Here is an 18725-nt window from a genome sequence, read left to right as displayed (position 1 = left end):
GAAGTGATTGGGCAGTGAGAGTGGAGCCCTCATGAATGGGATCAGCGCCCTTATAAGGAAAGACATTAGACATTAGATATCTTTCTGTTCTCACTGTGTGAGGCTACAAGATGATGGCCACCTACAAACCGGGCAGCGGCCTCCAGCAGACACTGGGTCTGCTGGTACCTTGATCTTGAACTTCCCAGCTTCCAGCATTGTGAGAAATAGTTATTGCTTAAGCCACACAGTCTATAGTACATCTGCTAAAGAACCTGAACAAATATACCATAGACTGTGTGTTGAGATAAATACATAAATTGTTAAAAGATCTTATGTGACAGCCTTGTCACATAACTCTCACGTTGGTGGCCAATGGGCAGTGGTTGCTAGAGTACACTTAGTATAGCACTACTCTAGAGCAGAGGTCTGCAGACTACACCCCAGGCCAAATCCAGCCTGCTTCTTGTTTTTATAGGCCTGCAAGCTAAAAGTTTAGTTTAAAACTTTTACATTTTAAAGGGTTGCTAAAGAAACAAAAAAGTATGCAACAGAGACTTATGTGCCTCTTACAGGCCTGAAATCTTCACTGTTTCTTAAACAGAAAAAGTTTGCCAACTCCTTCTCTAGAGCCTACTCTAATACTGAATTCTTTGAGAAGAAATTCTTGCAAGGTGCCTCGGTGGCTCAGTTGGATAGGTGCCTAACTGGCTTAGGTCATGATCTCACGGTTGTGAGAGCCAGCCCTACACTGGGCTCCATGCTAGCATGGAGCCTGCTTAAAATTCTCTCTCCCTCTCCCTGTTCCCCTCTCTTGCTTGTGTTTTCTCTCTTGCAAAAAATAAATAAGTAAAACAAGGAGAAGAAATCCTTGCCATGTCTTTAGATACCTTGGGTGCTATTCATAGGATGGATACTATTCCTGATATTGTTAATGTATATTTTTATTCTGACAGTTTTTAAGCAGTGGTCTAATTCATTTATAGTAATAGTAAAAAATATTTTCAATACTTTGATTTTGAAGAGTTCTTGTCAAAATTTATCAATTCTATAATTTAGTGTTAAATATTCCTTCATTCTATTTTCAGAAAAAAAATCTACTTTCCTCTTAAATATCATCTTTTCCCTTCTGATGTGTACAAAAGTCCTTTTTAGTCTGTTTATTTTCCCTTTATTAATACTGTATTAGGCTGGGTATATTAACTGCTTTTGCAATCCCCAAATCTCAGTGGCTTAAGCAAATACAAAGTTTATTTCTTGCTCATGTCACAGTTTAGTGTGGCAAGGCAAGAAAGATTTTGGTCTACTTAGGCATTGAGATACCAAGGCTCCTTCTATCTAGTGCCTTCCAGGAGTCTCAGCAGATGAGAGGAGAAAGAAAGGGTGTGAAGAAATGTATGGAGGGTTTTATGAACCTAGCCTCGAGGCTGGAGTATCTCACTTCCACTCACACTCCACTGACAGGAATGCAGGTGCCTCACTACATCTAGCTGTAAAGGAGGCTAGAAATGTTGCCTAGTATTGTGCTCAGGAAGAAGAATGAACACATTTGGAGAGCAGTTAGCTAGATTCTGCCATATCCTCAGCTCTTTGGAATTTTCCTTATAATCTGTATGCCTCCATTCTGGCAAGCTGGGAAGAGAAGGGAAAGTGGAAGACGTGCCCCTTCCTTTGAAGGACACAACCCAAGAGCTGTCCACGTCCCTTCTGCTTACATCCCATTGGGCAAAACTTAGTAACCTGGCCACTCTTGCTGCCATGGAAGTCCTTCCTTCCCCAAGGAAATGTAGTTCTTACCATACACCCACCTAAATTGTGAGAGTTCTTTTACCGAACTAGTGAGAGCAAGATGGACATTAGAAGACAATGAGCAGTGTCTGCCATGGTCCACCCGTTCATCACTCAAATAGTTGTGCCACATTCTCTACTTTCAGTGGTGGGACACAATGGCATTTTGGGTCTCTAGGAATTACTAGCAGTTCAGAGCCAGTAATTCCTGAAAACTTGGGCTATTTTTCCTTCCCTGATGCATTCTCTCATTAGTCAATGGCTACAGGCTCCTTTCAGAGGACCAGAGAGAGAGAGATTAAAACAGTCGCCTGATGCATTGCAACGTAGACAAGATGGAGTTTGACAGATAGCTGAGAAGCCATACATGTCTGGCTGCCAAATGGGAATGAGAAGGATCTCATGGAGGGGTCAATAAGGAGCAGTTACCTATGTATAGTTAACCCCTTTGTGGCTCTCCAGTCAAGCAGCCAGTGGTGGGTGTGGAGTTGCTGGTGGTCAGCAGGGGTAGCAGTTGGGAAAAACAACCTGGATGACAGCAAACTGAGACTTTCCAGGAAACTACGTTACTTATCTTACGGTAATAATCTTCAGAGAGTAATGTTTCACTCCTGCCTTCTAAATATCTTATCAGTTTTTCTTTTGATCAACTCTAACCAGGCACCATAAAGGGAAGAGGATTTAGGGAAACACAGTTTTCAATCCAGCATACCTAGTCTGCGCATACTCTCCCTCAAAGAGAGCCAGATATGTGTAGCTCAAAGGTCAAGATCTCTTGGTGGAGTGCAGGCTTGCTATTTGTTGTGCATATGGCTGGTCAGGATTCCCTAATTCACAACTTGGACTTCTCTCTGCTCCATACCCACTACAGAACAGTATAGCAGCCAGGTAACTGTAATCAGATACATTGGATCACAAGAGCAACTCTGGAAGCTAGAAGACGATGTAAAGATACTTGCAGAGTTTTGAGAAAAGACCTGCTTCTGGCCACGATGAAGTAACTGCTTCTCTGTCACTGTGGATAAAATAGACAAAGTATATGGAACAACTGTTCACAGACATTTCAGACAGGAAGTGGGCTTTGGAGATCATAAACATCCTAAGTGTGTGGCACAGCTCAGACAAGGTAGAACTGTTTAACTTAAAATGCCGCTGCTGGTCTTTGAAAACATTGCATTAGAAGTATAGGTTGTATCAGTGATAGTGATAGCAAGACTGTCCAGAAGTTTGAAAGTAACCATTTTGCCAAAGAGGTACCATGGCAATAAGAGTTGTCAGCTTTCAGCTTCTGGTTTGCGATTTTGGGGTTGTCACTGTTATCACCATGCATTTCAGGTTTCATTATGTCAGCACCTCACTTCTGGATACTAGAGTATGAGTTGGTTAAGATACAGTTTTGGCTGCTATAGTAAAGGCAGAAATAACAATGACTTAAACAAGATAAAACTTTGTTTCTCTGTCCCAGAACATGCATTAAGCAGCAGCAGGCTGATAAGATGGCTCCACAGAGTCAGGGGGTTGGGCTCCTCCTGTCATTTGCTCTGCCATCTCCAACATGGGGCTCCTGTCTTGGAGTGAAGATGACTGCTCCAGCACCCACCCATGTCTAACTTCAGGAAGGAGAGTAGAGGAGATGGAGGGCATGCGTCTACTCTTTAAGGGCACAACCCTTACATTCCATGAGACTGCCCTTAGTCACATGGCCATACCCCTTGTAAGGGAGGCTGGATACTGCGTCCTTGAGCTGGGTGGCCTGTGTGCAGCTAAAACTTAGGAGCTCTCTTATTAAAGGAATGAGTGGAGAAAACAAGTAGTTTCTGCCACAAGTGCCTTTCATGAAAAGAACAAAACAGACAGGATGTAAGGAGAATAAATCCAAAGGTTAAAATGGGAAGAAGAAAAAGAAAGAAAAAAAAAAAAAGCAGGTTTCTCGGGTAGGAAATGATTCCAGCCTTAAATACATAGATGAAAAAACCTGCGAAACTTGATATTCCTTTTTATTTTGTCTGTCATGAAAGTTCCTACTTACATTTTACAGTTCCATGAAATGTCATCTCTCTGCTATCCCAAACACTTTGTTTGTACCTCTAGGCATTTGCTATGCTGTAACATACTCTAGGTCATTCCTAGTTTTGCAACTCTCTCAAGGTGACTCTGAAGGAGCAGGAAAATAGTTAAGAGCAGAACTGCTGATACTGGCCTGTTTGTTGGTGGTATGACTTGATGTCTGAGATTTGCTTAAAAACACTCCAGCATGGGGCACCTGGCTGGCTCAGTCTTTCAAGTGACCGTCTCTTGATTTGGACTCAGGTCATGATCTCACAGTTCGTGGGATCAAGCCCCATGTTGGGCTCTGTGCTGAACGCGCCAAGCCCACTCAGGGTTCTCCCTCTCCCTCTCTCTCTGCCCCTCCTCTGCTCTCTTTCTCTCAACTTAAAAAACAAAAACAAAAACAAAAACAAAACAATGTAAAATACTCCAGCAAAAGATGAAAAGGGGGACTAGATGAAATAAGACTGACAAAATGTTGATTTGTTGTAACCATGTAATGGGGGCCTGGGTGATGATAATATTATTTCTCTGTGCTGCTTATGTTATAAAATTTGTAATACAGCAAAGCAAAAGCCCAGTCTCTGAAGACAGCCAGACCTGGGTTCAAACCCTGGTGTCACCATTTACTGGCTAAATGACTTTACCTCCCTATAAATTCAGTTTTTCAAAATGGGAATAATGTGTGGGCCTTTAGAATTCTTGTGAAGGTTAAATGAGATAGAATTTGGGACATCCAGCATAAGGTCTGGCCCTTAGTAGTTGCACTACTACTCGTAAGGGTGCCTGCTAGCAAGCAACAGAAACTGACCTGGTTTTGGCTAATTCCTCGGACAAGCAGCTATTTCGAGCCTGAGCTCCGATCTCTGATTTCTAGACCTAGAGCATTATCTCTGCTATCTGTTCAAAATCTTATCTTGACTTGGTGCTTTGCAATTTATGCCTTCGAATAAAAGGAATATAGTTCGGGCTTATGTCTGGAACTTAGGGCACTCGGCCCTGCAGGGTGGCCATGGGGCTTAGGTCACTAACTGACGTGGAGTGAGTGGCCAGGCCACGGACTGTAGCTAGGTGGACGCTGGTACAGGACGGGGTTTACCCCAAGCAGGCGCGGACCAGCTGCCGCCAGAACTCACGCGCGTCCTCCCCGACTCGCTCACGCCGGGGTCCGGTCGGGGCCCCCTCCCTCGGGTCCGGGCACTCGGCCGTCCCGCGGCGGATCTGCCAGTTTCCGCGGTTGGGCCAGTCGCCCCTACGTCCCCTCCTGAGCGGCAGGGGGCGGGGCCGCGGGTCTCGGCGCATGATTGGCCGAAGCTCTGGCGCTCCCCTTCTCCGCCCCCTTCGGCGGGGTGAGAGGTCAGCAGAGCGCCGGTCGGCAGGGGCGACAATGGCGGGGCTCTGGGTTGGGGCGGCGGCGCTGGTCGGGGCCGGACGGCGTGGGCGGCGGTTGCCGCAGCCGCTGATGCGGAGCTCAGCGCTGTGGACCCTGAAGGTGAGGAGCGAGCGGGCTCCCCGCGGGCCTAGGCTTCGCTGGGCTTCGCTGGGCTTCGCTGGGCTCGCAGCCCCGCAGCGCCTGCGGGTGGCCGGTGTGGCGGAGAGCGCCCCGCGGTTCCCCGGCGACGTCCCTCTGCACCCGCGTTGGCGCTGGAGCGCAGTCCTTACCCGGAGGCTCGTGGAGTCGGAGGGGCCCTCCGAGCCGGCAGGCGTGCGCCCTCGGCTCGCTAGCCCCTGGGAGCGGCTGACAGCCGTGTGGCTGGCGCCTACGTGCTTTTTCCCTGCAGCCGTTCTTGTGCCTTACGGCTTCGGCCTCGGCCTCGGCTTCGGCTTCGGCTTCGGCTTCGGCTTGAGCTTCCCAGGGTGGATTCTTAAGGATCCTTACAGTTTGTTTTCTCTTCGCTTTTTCCTAATTTTAGGGACACTGAATTGCTGCTGAAGTAGAGTTAGGGTTGTGAGTTTATCTCAACTTCTAAAGTGTCTGCGATGCCAGGATTGCTACTACCTTTTACGTTTGAGTTGAGAGCCTATTTCAATTGAATTACATCGCAGTTTGCTGTGTGTGCATCCTGTGAGTTTAGTTTTCTCTTCTATGTAGTGGTTAGCCGGAGTTTTGTACAATTGTTCTAAACCCATTTTGCGTCTGTGCTGTGTGCCCCAGGGTTTCTTGATGACAGCCTTGGCTCATATGTTGGAGTGTCTGTGGGCGGCTGTTAAGACTTTCTCTTGAAAATGGAGTCTCTTGTAGTTTCTGAGCAAAGACGACTTGACTTTATTAATAGGGTTTATTAAGTCATTTCAGCGAATTCTTTAAAATGAGGGTCTCCCTGAAAACCACCTGTCATTTGGTTCGTCTGCTTGTTAAACTTCCTTAAAAGAAAAAAAAAATCTTTTAAAAATTGTCACATAAATTGATTTATTGTCCTTGAACTCTAGAATTGGAAAACACTTGAGAGATGATCTGGCCCATCCCATTCTCTTAAAGAGGAGGGAACTGAGGCCCAGGTGAGCACTGTGGGAGCTCCAGCTCCAAGTGGAAGTGAGCCTGCACCTGTGTTAGCTTAGCTTCAGCTTTGGATGCCACTCTCAAAGTACACAGTGTTCTTTGTGTGGCCACAAAATCTGTTTTTAAATGCTTTTGTTATCTTAGTCTTTGTTGGCTACATCAGTTGCAGTTGTCACATCTTATGCTTTTACATAGGAGGTGGCCTGGTGTAGTGGAAGGCTTGGGCTTTGGAGTCAGTCACACAGATGAAGTTTTGTATATTAGACAAGTCACTTTGCTGGGACTCAGCTTCGTCCTTTCAACTACTTTTTTATTCAACAGATCTTTATTGGATTATTTCCTGAATTCTACCAATGGGGAACAAATATAGTTTCTGCTCTCTTAGATATGGTAGTCTATTAGAGAGAGACAAGTAAGTGTAAAATGCTATTAGGGGAGAGGTCTTGGTGCTATAAGAAAATACAATGGAGAGATTTGACCAAGTCATGATATTGAGCTCTATGTCATAGATACCGTTCTGGTGCTTTACTTGAATTAATTTATTCAGTCCTCACGACAGCCATGTAATCCCGATTTATAGATGAAGATATTGAGGCACAAAGTGTTATGTGACTTGCTCAAAGCTATGGAATTGGTAAGTGGCAGAGCTAGGACATAGGACTCCAGAACTGGTGCCCTTAATCATATTATCCTGCTTAAGGGAAAGGACTGTTTTCCTTTGGAAGTGAAAATTGAAACAAGTTTTGAAGGATAAAGTGACTTGTAAAGATAGAAGAGATGACTGTGAAAGAATAGCATGTGCAAAGGCCCTGTGGCCAGAGGGAATGACAAGATATAAGCACTGAGAAAAGCCTACTTAGGCTGTAGTGTGCAGAGATTAGACAGTGCTAGGGAGGTAGGTATGAATCAGGTTGTGCTTGCTTTGCAGATCAAGCTATTACTTTTGGTCTTTATGTTATAGTGATGGGAAGTCATTCATGTTGGAGGTAGGAAGGATTGCACTGACATTTTAGATTGGTGAGGCTGAGAGGAAAGTTGTTACAGTATTTATTGCTATATACTTTTTAGACGTTATTGGGGTATAATATATAAGCTTTGATCTTTCTCCATACTCCCCCCCCTTTTTTAAAGATTTTCTTTTTTCTTTTTTTTTAATTTTTTTTTTTTTTTTTTTTACAGTTTTTTATTTTTGAGAGACAGAGTGAGCAGGGGAGGGGTGGAGAGAGAAAGAGACATAGAATCTGAGGCAGGCTCCAGGCTCTGAGCTGTCAGCACAGAGCCCGGCGTGGGGCTCGAACCCATGAACCGTGAGATCATGACCTGAACCGAAGTCGGGTGCTTAACCAACTGAGCCATCCAGGAGCCCCAAAAGATTTTATTTATTTATTTATTTTTTATTTAAAAAAAAAATTTTTTTTTAACATTTATTTATTTTTGAGACAGAGACAGAGCATGAACAGGGGAAGGTCAGAGAAAGAGGGAGACACAGAATCTGAAACAGGCTCCAGGCTCTGAGCTGTCAGCGCAGAGCCCGACGCAGGGCTTGAACCCACGAACCGTGAGATCATGACCTGAGCCGAAGTCGGACGCTCAACCGACTGAGCCACCCTGGCGCCCCTAAAAGATTTTATTTTTAAGTAATCTCTACATCCAACATGGGGCTCAAATTTACAACCCTGAGGTGAAGAGTCACCTGCTCCACCCACTGAGCCAGCCAGGCACCCCATCTCCTGCTTTCTTTTAGTGTGTTGCCAGAGACTGCATCTTGTCTATTTCTGTGTTCTCAGCGCAGTGTTTAACACAATAGGTGCTGGATGTGTGACAGTACTGACTGGAGTAGAGTGCCAATAAAGAATTCCTCCCATAAGTGGGAAGAATCTCTGGAGTTCACTGTTACTTTAGGGGAAGGACTTGCACTGCTGCTTAGCTTCTTTATGTGCTTTTTTTTTTTTAATTAAAAAAAATTTTTTTTAACATTTATTCATTTTTGAGAGCGAGAGAGACAGAGCACGAGTGGGGGAGGGGCAGAGAGAGAGGGAGACACAGAATCCGAAGCAGGCTTCAGGCTCTGAGCTGTTAGCCCGGGGCTCGAACTCATGGACTGCAAGATCATGACCTGAGCCGAAGTCGGACGCTCAACCGACTGAGCCACCCAGGCAACCCTCTTTATGTGCTTCTTTTCCATGAATTTGAAATGTGCTCCACTGAGTCTGCCTTTGAAGCAGAACCATTTAAATATTTTATTCCTGCCATTCCTCTTTCCCATCCTGCAAGCCATTTGGTTGGTTGGAAAGCAGACTGGCAACTCTAGACCCTAGTGTTCCCATTCTTTTAGCCAGTTAGCAGAACTTGTTTGCTTTTAGGGTATATGTAGAGTTGACCTTTTAGTCTTGTTTTGTGTATCAGCACATTTTATTTAAATACCCAGTTTTTTTTTTTTTTTTTTTCTTTTCTGTCTCCATTTTTCAGTGGCTCTAGGATGTTGGTTTTAGGGTGATTGTTACAGTGTATTGAACTTTAAAAATTTTTTTTTCAACGTTTTTATTTATTTTTGGGACAGAGAGAGACAGAGCATGAACGGGGGAGGGGCAGAGAGAGAGGGAGACACAGAATCCGAAACAGGCTCCAGGCTCTGAGCCATCAGCCCAGAGCCTGACGCGGGGCTCGAACTCACGGACCACGAGATCGTGACCTGGCTGAAGTCGGACGCTTAACCGACTGCGCCACCCAGGCGCCCCTGAACTTTTATATGCCTTATATGGTTTCATGTTTTATCTCTCATCTGTATAGCAAGTAGGTAAAAAGTTGCAGTATTACAGACCAGGAAACAAATGTCAGCAGTGAAGTAACTTGCTTAAGGACACGATTGAGGCAGAATTTCAACCTTGGATGGTATGATTCCCAAACCTTATTTTCACAGTTACAAATTGTCTCTCATTTAAGTGATGGTCTCATTATATGGTGCATTCACAGAACTTAAATGCTCAAGCTTTATGTTCCTTAAAATTCCAAGAATTTCTTTTCTAGTGTTGAAAAAGAATGTTTAAGCCTATCTGAATGCTTTAGAATTGCCCGGAGGTAAATCTTTCCAACATGCTGATAGATTTCTGACAATCATTTGGGAAGAAAATTTTCTAAGATAATTACAGAAACCAGTTCTGGCATGATAAAATGCTTATGGACATTTGTGTATTTATACATCTGCTTTTTGGGTTTTATTTCGTCAAGAGGTTCAGAACCGAGGAGTGATTGGTAAAATCCTTTTCTAAATAAGAGGGAAAGATGGGAGACAGTTTAATCAAAAGAGTGAGGGAAAAGGCATTGTTTAAATGATTCCAAAAATTTTTAAAGATTTTATTTTTTTAAGTAATCGCTACACCCAATGTGGGACTTGAATTTATAACCTCGAGATTAAGAGTCTTATGCTCTACTGACTGAGCCAACCCTTAAATGATTCCTATTTTTTAAAAGATGTGGGTAAATGGGAGAATAGGGACGGAAAAGGAAATTTGAGAAGGAAACATATTTTGGGGGTAGAAACAATGTTTCCTTTTAGGTAACCTGAGTTAGATGACTACAAGAGTCATGTTGAGTTGGTGGGAAATAAGAGGGAAATTGGTGGCAGGTTTGGGTGATCTGCGGTAGAAGTTGGATGTGAACTCTGCAGGATATAGTAAGTTAATACTTAACTGAATACTCCATCTTTTTAAATTTATTTATTTTTTTGTTTTAGAGCATGAGCGGGGCAGAGGAAGAGAGAATCTTAAGCAGGCTGCACACTCAGCGGGGCTCGATCCCACAACACTGGGGTCATGATCTGAGCCCAAATCAAGAGTTGGATGCTCAATCGGCTGAGCCACCCAGACGCCCCAAGAATACTCCCATCTTATTGCCCTAAATTCAGATTTGAAAAAAAGATGAAGAGACAGGAGGATTTAGAGGAATGGTTTGAGAGGAGTCAGTATAGTTCGTTTGTTCATCTAGAGATGTAGTTCTCTGTCCCTTCAAAGAGTGTTTGTGGAGCATCTGTGAAGTGCCTGCTACTATGATATGTACTGAGGAGATCAAAAGAAACTAAAACATATTCCCTCACCGTGTCCCTGGTGTAGAGAGGTCAAGGAATAAAAATAAAAGACTGAAGGAAGAATTTGATAAGGTCTTTAGTCTTTAATGATAGTGATTTCAGTAGTGTGGTATATTCTTATATATAGAAATATTGCTTTGTTTTGAAGATACCTTCCAGTAGTTGGAGCAAATACATACTGTTTTAAAAAATCAGGGTGTTGTATGATTTAAAAAAATTATTTATTTTAAATTCCTACTGACATTTTTATAAAAAAAAAGACAAACTGTGATGGGGTCAGTATTAATAAGATAAAAATAAAAGTGAATTTCAAAAATGTTGGAAAATATAGTTTTCAGGCTTATAATTTCAGTCAGGAAAACTAATAGAGCATCCGTGGGACACAGCTGGTGGCTTAAAACCACACTTCTTTATTCCTTCACAGTTATGGAGGCTAGAAGTTGGAAATCAAGATGTTGGCAAGGCCATGCTCGCTCTGAAGGCTCCAGTGAAGAATGCCTCCTTGTCTCTGGGCTTCTCGTAGCTCCAGGCATCCCTTACCTTGTGGCTGCAAGTCTCTGCCTGTGTCCTCACATGGCCTTCCCTTCCTTTTCCCTGTGTGTACTCTCCTCTTCTTTCTTTTCTAAGGGCACTTGTCTTTGGATTTAGGGCCGTGACCAGGATCCAGGATGATCCCATCTGGAAATATATCACCAAAGACCCTTTTTCCAGAAGAGGTCATAGCCACAAGTTCTAAGATATGGACACACAATTTTGGAGGCCACTATTCAATGTGCTACACCTGCTATGTGCCAGGTGCTGTTTAATGCTGGGGTATAACGGTGAACGTCTCTGCCTTCATTGTGGTTATATCCAGGTAGAGCACACTGACTGTGTTCACAGAAATAGATAAGTTCAGGGTTGCCTGCGTGGCTCAGCCAGTTAAGCATCTGACCTTGGCTCAGGTCACGATCTCACTGTTCGTGAGCTCGAGCCCCACTCCAGGCTCCACGCTCTCTCTCCCTTTCTCTGCCCCTTGCTCACCCACGCTCTCTCTCAAAAATAAAAAAAATAAAAAGAAAAAAGAAATAAAAAAGAAATAGGTAAGTTCAAAGAGCAGTAAGTGCTCTGAAAGGAGAAAAATAGAGTGGCGGTGGTATTGAGAACTGCTAACCTAAAAAAAAACAGGGGGCACATTTCTGAGCATGTGGCATTTGAACAGGAAAGTGACTCAGATTACCACGTGACAATCTAGGGGACTAGCAATCCAAAGGAAGGCCAAGCAAAAGCTCTGAGTTGCGATCGATCGTATTTGGTATAGTCAAGGGATGGGTGTGGCCAGTGTGGCTGGAGTGAATCAATGACACAGGAGTGCTAGGAGATGCGGTAGGTAGGCCAGTCATATAGGGGCTTGTATGTGCAATTTATCCTAATCGTGAGAGTCCCTTGGAAGATTTTGAGCAAACTGGATCCATGTTTTGGAAAGACCATTCTGAATGCTATGTGGAGAATGACCTAGTGGAGACTGGGGTGGGAAGAGTGGCATCAGAGAGACCAGTTAGGAGGCCATTGTAGAAGTTCAACAAGAGAGGATGGTAGGGTGGTCGTGCTGGAGTTAGACCTGGTAAGACTTGGGATATATTTTAGAACTAGAGCCAGTAGTATTTACTGTTGGGTTCAAAGGGAGATGTAAGCAAAGAGTGGAATCAAGGATCCCTGAAAGGAAGGCACAAAAAGCTGCCGCATATTGTAGGATTCCATATATATGAAATGTCCAGAATAGGTAGATGCCTAGACAGATGGCAGACTAGCAGGTGCCAGGGGCTGGGGGTGGGGGCTGGTAGAAACTGCTAATAGCTAAGGGGTTTCTTTTTGAGGCAATGAAAAAATGTTCTGGAATCAGATTGGTGATGGTTCCACAACTTTGTGAATATACTAAAATACATAGTTGTGTACTTTAAAAGAATGAGTTTTATGGTATGTGAATTAAATCTCAATTTACAGGGGGGGAAGAAAAGAGTGACTCTTAGGTCTACCTGAGCCCTTGGGTGGGATAGTCTTAGTGTTTTGGAACGCTGCAGCTTGGGGTGGAAGATGACAGCAGTTTCCGTTGAAATGATTTGATGGAATTTACAAAACACAGAGGGATGGTTGATCTTATTTGTTGTTTGTGGGGTGCTGGATGGCTGTGGAAAGTATTTTGAAACCATATTGTAGGGTTGATGATTCTAGGGTTGCTGCAAATGGCAAAGGAGGAAAAAAGCTGTATTCACATTTAATCATCAAACCACCTTCAAATGATTCTCGTTTCCACAGCTGGGGTTAACTAAGTTGCTCAAGGTCACACAAGAATTAAGTGGGAGATTCAGGATTCAAAGTCAAATCTACAGTGCTTTTATTATACCATATTAATAAACTTAGTAAAAAGAATAAAGGAGAAATTTATACATCTTGACATGAAAACTAGTTTGAACTCCCTAGTAGCCACAGAGAAGAGGGAAGCAGTAGGCTATTGACTGCATAGAATATGTAAAGAATATGTAAAAACAGGGGCACCTGGGTGGCTCACTCGGTTGAGCGGTTGCCTTCCGCTCAGGTCATGACCTCGCGGTCCGTGAGTTTGAGCTCCGCGTTGGGCTCTGTGCCGACAGCTCAGAGCCTGGAGCCTGCTTCAGATTCTGGGTCTCTCTCTCTCCCCTCCTCTGTTCATGCTCTCTGTCTCAAAAAATAAATAAACATTTAAAAAAAAAAAACCCAATTAGTCGAATAAATAAGTTTGATACTCATTTTACAAAAAAATGCAGTCATCTTTCTTCCTATCTCATTGGTTGTCACTGATCTAGCACTTTGTGAAAGTTACAGTTGTGGAGAAACAGTTCTATTGGAGGTGGGATGGTTAGGTTTCCCAGAAGCCTGAAAGGCTGGTGGTCAACAGAAGAGTGAAGAAAGCAGGATAGAACAGGGGAAAAAAAGCTAAGCAAGGAAGGGGCCTCAGCTGGAGACTAGCTTTAGTCTCACCCTATAGGGGAGCTCTGAAGCAGTGATTCTTAAAGTGGGGACTCAGTCTGTAGCAGAAGTAGCATTACCTGGGAACCTGTAGAAATGCAAAATTTTCAGTTGTCCCCCAGACTGGCCAATTAGAAGCTGGGGATGGAGCCCAGCAATGTTTTCACAAGCCCTCCAGGTGATGCTGATACACAAGAAAGTTAGAGAAGCACCGCTGTAAATTAGCCCTGTTCAATAGAATGTTATGCGAGCTGCAAATGTAGTTTTCTAGCACTCACATTAAGAAAATAAAACAAGATGAAATTAATATTAGTGTATTTTATTTAACTCAGTATATTCAAAATATTTTAACATATAAATGTAAAAAAATTATTGAAGTCTTTTGCATTGTTTGGGTACTAAGTCTTCACATCTGGTGTGTATTTTATACTTGGAGCACATCAGAATTTGGACTGGTGCATTTCAAGTGTTCAGTATGTGGCTAGTGTCTGCCATATTGGACAGCCAGTTCTTAATAACCAGAGCACCCTACTGAATTGGTCACACTTTGAGGTGAGTGGGGATGGCCTTTTGTACACCCTTGTTAGTCAGTCATTGGCTGTGGGCTGAGAGAGGGGCAGCTCCCGGTCTTAACGGAGAACTCCTGTCTGGTTAAGGCAAGTGGGTCAGTCCAGGGAGCAGGTGTGAGTTGTGAGTGGTCAACACAGCAGCTGGGGAAGCCCTGCTGACTGCTGAAGAGGCTCTGGAGGGGCCCTGGCAACATCTGCTACAGGCGGGATGGGAAGAATGGCCTGAGAGGGGAGCTGGGTAGAATGATGACAAAGTTTAGAGTTGATGTATGCAGTTTCCTGGTGCTCTAACTCACTGTGGAGGCATAGCCAGAGATCTTGAGGTTTGATCACCTCTCAAATACCAGGTATTCAGCCTCGCTTTTGACGGAAGGTCAGACTGTAGAAGATTGGGCTGGCTAGTGAGGTCCCAAAGACTAAATAGTTCATGTCTGTTTTGAAGAAAAAGCTGTGCTTAAGTGAAAAAGCCTGACTTACGTGTTTTTGGAGGTCGTTCCCAGGTCGCCCTGGGGCTGTTACAATGCTGCAGTTAAATACTAAGCGAGGCTGCTCAGCTCCTCGTGAAACATGGAGAGGAACTTCTCTTGGAGATTTTGAAGCTGAAGCATTAGCTAATGTTGACTTTCACCTTGGTAAGATCACTTTATGGCTCTGTTAATCCCTGGTCTTGAGGATAGCTGCTACTTTGAAGCAGAATGCGTCCTAATCATGAATTAGCCTGTTAACAGATTTTAGTATTATCCATTTGAATGCTGCTGTGGATGTGTTAAGCATGATAGTTTTGATTTTTACACTAGCGTTTGGTTTTAAACTAGTGTTTATGTTTCTTTCTTTCTTTCTTTCTTTTTTTTTTTTGAGATAACTGCTAGTGGATTTACCAGTTTCGGCTGCCACATGAGGTCATGTCCAGAATGTGAAAGTAGGTGCTGTGTTAGAAACACATATTTGTTTCCCTGTTTGCAAAGGCTGGAAAGCTTGTATGCAGTTTGTTGAAAAGCTATAGCCTTTGTCGTCCCCCCCCCCCCGCACCCCCCCCTTTTTTTTCTTTTGGTTAACAATTATTATGTACTTTCTAGAACATGCAAATCTGAGTCTGGACCAGAGCTCCTGATTATTACTACCCTAATGGTAACTCCCAAAGGAAGGGTCTGGTACAATTTTAAGAAGGGAACAGCTGTATAATTGGATTTAGTTATTGTGTAATAATCTCTTACATTTTGTTGGTGCTTTACAGTTTGTAAAGGTTCGTGTGATCCTTTCAACAACTGTAGGGTATCTCTACATTTTACTAAAAGAAACAAAAGTCCAGAGAGATGATTTGCTTGGTGGTGCATGACTACGAAGCGGTGGGCCTAAGTGCTGACCCAGGTCTTGTGACCCTGAAGGTTCTGCTACTTGCCATGTGCCACACTGTTAGCAGATATTTCTTTTCCACATGTGGAAATCTTTATCTCGTAGAAGAGAACCAATGGTAAGAGGTTGTTGGGAAGTCATTTTGTATACACTGACCTTTCTCCTCTTGGCTGTGATAGGCTAAATAGTCTTTATAATTGGAGTTGATTCAGGTGTTTCCCTTGAACTTCTGTTTTTAGGAAGTATCTTAAAAAACTTTGGATGGAGCTTGTAGCCAGTTTGTTATATGCTTAATAAAAGTAATGAATTAAAATTCTGTGTAGAGGTGCAAATTAAGCAAATTAAGCAGATTTCTCTTAACTATTCTCTGTATTTAAAAAAAGAAATTTTAGAGAGATTTAAAGTACAGTAGAAGGGAGAGAGGGAAGATGGCGGCGTAGGAGGACGCTGGGCTCACTGCGCGTCCTGCTGATCACTTAGATTCCACCTACACCTGCCTAAATAACCCAGAAAACCGCCAGAGGATTAGCAGAACGGAGTCGCCGGAGCCAAGCGCAGACGAGAGGCCCACGGAAGAGGGTAGGAAGGGCGGCGAGGCGGTGCGCGCTCCACGGACTGGCGGGAGGGAGCCGGGGCGGAGGGGCGGCTCGCCGGCCAAGCAGAGCCCCCGAGTCTGGCTTGCAAAAAGCGGAGGGGCCTGACGGACTGTGTTCCGACAGCAAGCGCGACTTAGCGTCTGGGAGGTCATAAGTTAACAGCTCTGCTCAGAAAGCGGGAAGGCTGGAGGACAAAGGGAAGGAGAGCTGCTGAGCCCCCGGACGACAGAGCTCAGTTTGGTGGGGAACAAAGGCGCTCACCAGCGCCATCTCCCCCGCCCATCCCCCAGCCAAAATCCCAAAGAGAACCAGTTCCTGCCAGGGAACTTGCTCGCTCCGCGCAAACACCCAACTCTGCGCTTCTGCGGAGCCAAACCTCCGGCAGCGGATCTGACTCCCTCCTGCTGCCACAGGGCCCCTCCTGAAGTGGATCACCTAAGGAGAAGCAAGCTAAGCCTGCCCCTCCTGCCCCTGTGCACCTTGCCTACCCACCCCAGCTAAGACGCCAGATCCCCAGCATCACAAGCCTGGCAGTGTGCAAGTAGCCCAGACAGGCCACCCCACCCCACAGTGAATCCCGCCCCTAGGAGAGGGGAAGAGAAGGCACACACCAATCTGACGGTGGCCCCAGCGGTGGGCTGGGGGCAGACATCAGGTCTGACTGCGGCTCCGCCCACCAACTCCAGTTATACACCACAGCACAGGGGAAGTGCCCTGCAGGTCCTCACCACGCCAGGGACTATCCAAAATGACCAAGCGGAAGAATTCCCCTCAGAAGAATCTCCAGGAAATAACAACAGCTAATGAGCTGATCAAAAAGGATTTAAATAATATAACAGAAAGTGAATTTAGAATAATAGTCATAAAATTAATCGCTGGGCTTGAAAACAGTATAGCGGACAGCAGAGAATCTCTTGCTACAGAGATCAAGGGACTAAGGAACAGTCACGAGGAGCTGAAAAACGCTTTAAACAAAATGCATAACAAAATGGAAACCACCACGGCTCGGATTGAAGAGGCAGAGGAGAGAATAGGTGAACTAGAAGATAAAGTTATGGAAAAAGAGGAAGCTGAGAAAAAGAGAGAGAAAAAAATCCAGGAGTATGAGGGGAAAATTAGAGAACTAAGGGATACACTAAAAAGAAATAATATACGCATTATTGGTATCCCAGAGGAGGAAGAGAGAGGGAAAGGTGCTGAAGGGGTACTTGAAGAAATTATAGCTGAGAACTTCCCTGAAGTGGGGAAGGAAAAAGGCATTGAAATCCAAGAGGCACAGAGAACTCCCTTCAGACGTAACTTGAATCGATCTTCTGCACGACATATCATAGTGAAACTGCCAAAATACAAGGATAAAGAGAAAATTCTGAAAGCAGCAAGGGGTAAACATGCCCTCACATATAAAGGGAGACCTATAAGACTCGTGACTGATCTCTCTTTTGAAACTTGGCAGGCCAGAAAGAATTGGCACGAGATTTTCAGTGTGCTAGACAGAAAAAATATGCAGCCGAGAATCCTTTATCCAGCAAGTCTGTCATTTAGAATACAAGGAGAGATAAAGGTCTTCCCAAACAAACAAAAACTGAAGGAATTTGTCACCACTAAACCAGCCCTACAAGAGATCCTAAGGGGGACCCTGTGAGACAAAGTACCAGAGACATCACTACAAGCATAAAACCTACAGACATCACAATGACTCTAAACCCATATCTTTCTATAATAACACTGAATGTAAATGGATTAAATGCGCCAACCAAAAGACATAGGGTATCAGAATGGATAAAAAAACAAGACCCATCTATTTGCTGTCTACAAGAGACTCATTTTAGATCTGAGGACACCTTTAGATTGAGAGTGAGGGGATGGAGAACTATTTATCATGCTACTGGAAGCCAAAAGAAAGCTGGAGTAGCCATCCTTATATCAGACAAACTAGACTTTAAATTAAAGGCTGTAACAAGAGATGAAGAAGGACATTATATAATAGTGACAGGGTCTATCCATCAGGAAGAGCTAACAATTATAAATGTCTATGTGCCGAATACCGGAGCGCCCAAATATATAAAACGATTACTCATAAACACAAGCAACCTTATTGAGAAGAATGTGGTAATTGCAGGGGACTTTAACACCCCACTTACAGAAATGGATAGATCATCTAGATGCACGGTCAATAAAGAAACAAGGGCCCTGAATGAGACATTGGATCAGATGGACTTGACAGATATATTTAGAACTCTGCATCCCAAAGCAACTTTCTTCTCGAGTGCACATGGAACATTCTCCAAGATAGATCATATACTGGGTCACAAAACAGCCCTTCATAAGTTTACAAGAATTGAAATCCTACCATGCATACTTTCAGACCACAATGCTATGAAGCTTGAAATCAACCACAGAAAAAAGTCTGGAAAACCTCCAAAAGCATGGAGGTTAAAGAACACCCTACTAACGAATGAGTGGGTCAACCAGGCAATTAGAGAAGAAATTAAAAAATATATGGAAACAAACGAAAATGAAAATACAACAATCCAAACACTTTGGGACGCAGCGAAGGCAGTCCTGAGAGGAAAATACATTGCAATCCAGGCCTATCTCAAGAAACAAGAAAAATCCCAAATACAAAATCTAACAGCACACCTAAAGGAAATAGAAGCAGAACAGCAAAGGCAGCCTAAACCCAGCAGAAGAAGAGAAATAATAAAGATCAGAGCAGAAATAAACAATATAGAATCTAAAAAAACTGTAGAGCAGATCAATGAAACCAAGAGTTGGTTTTTTGAAAAAATAAACAAAATTGACAAACCTCTAGCCAGGCTTCT

At 43.8% G+C, this 18725-nt stretch overlaps 1 protein-coding gene and 1 long non-coding RNA gene across 10 annotated transcripts in view; one reads left to right on the top strand and one right to left on the bottom strand.

Moving 5' to 3' along the window:
* Positions 1–5062, bottom strand: part of LOC147584642 (uncharacterized) — a 36919-nt gene extending 31857 nt beyond the window's left edge. Inside the window, exon 1 of the long non-coding RNA XR_015251995.1 lies at positions 4953–5062. This is a non-coding gene — a long non-coding RNA (uncharacterized LOC147584642). The remainder of the gene's footprint in view (positions 1–4952) is intronic.
* Positions 5063–5152: 90 nt separating this feature from the next.
* The window catches only part of PCCA (propionyl-CoA carboxylase subunit alpha), a 435628-nt gene continuing 422055 nt past the window's right edge, over positions 5153–18725 (top strand). For 7 of the 9 annotated variants that reach the window (XM_086708562.1, XM_086708568.1, XM_086708558.1 and 4 more), the window contains exon 1: positions 5153–5308. In XM_086708562.1, the coding sequence (XP_086564688.1) occupies positions 5204–5308 (105 nt within the window). In that variant the 5' untranslated portion in view covers positions 5153–5203. The remainder of the gene's footprint in view (positions 5309–18725) is intronic. The other 2 variants (XM_086708578.1, XM_086708561.1) reach the window with 2 other exon arrangements.

Source organism: Puma concolor, chromosome A1, assembly GCF_028749965.1.
Source record: "Puma concolor isolate L17-30 chromosome A1, mPumCon1.1.hap2, whole genome shotgun sequence".
NCBI classification, from domain to species: domain Eukaryota; kingdom Metazoa; phylum Chordata; class Mammalia; order Carnivora; family Felidae; genus Puma; species Puma concolor.
This window is presented reverse-complemented; position numbering and strand designations above follow the sequence as displayed.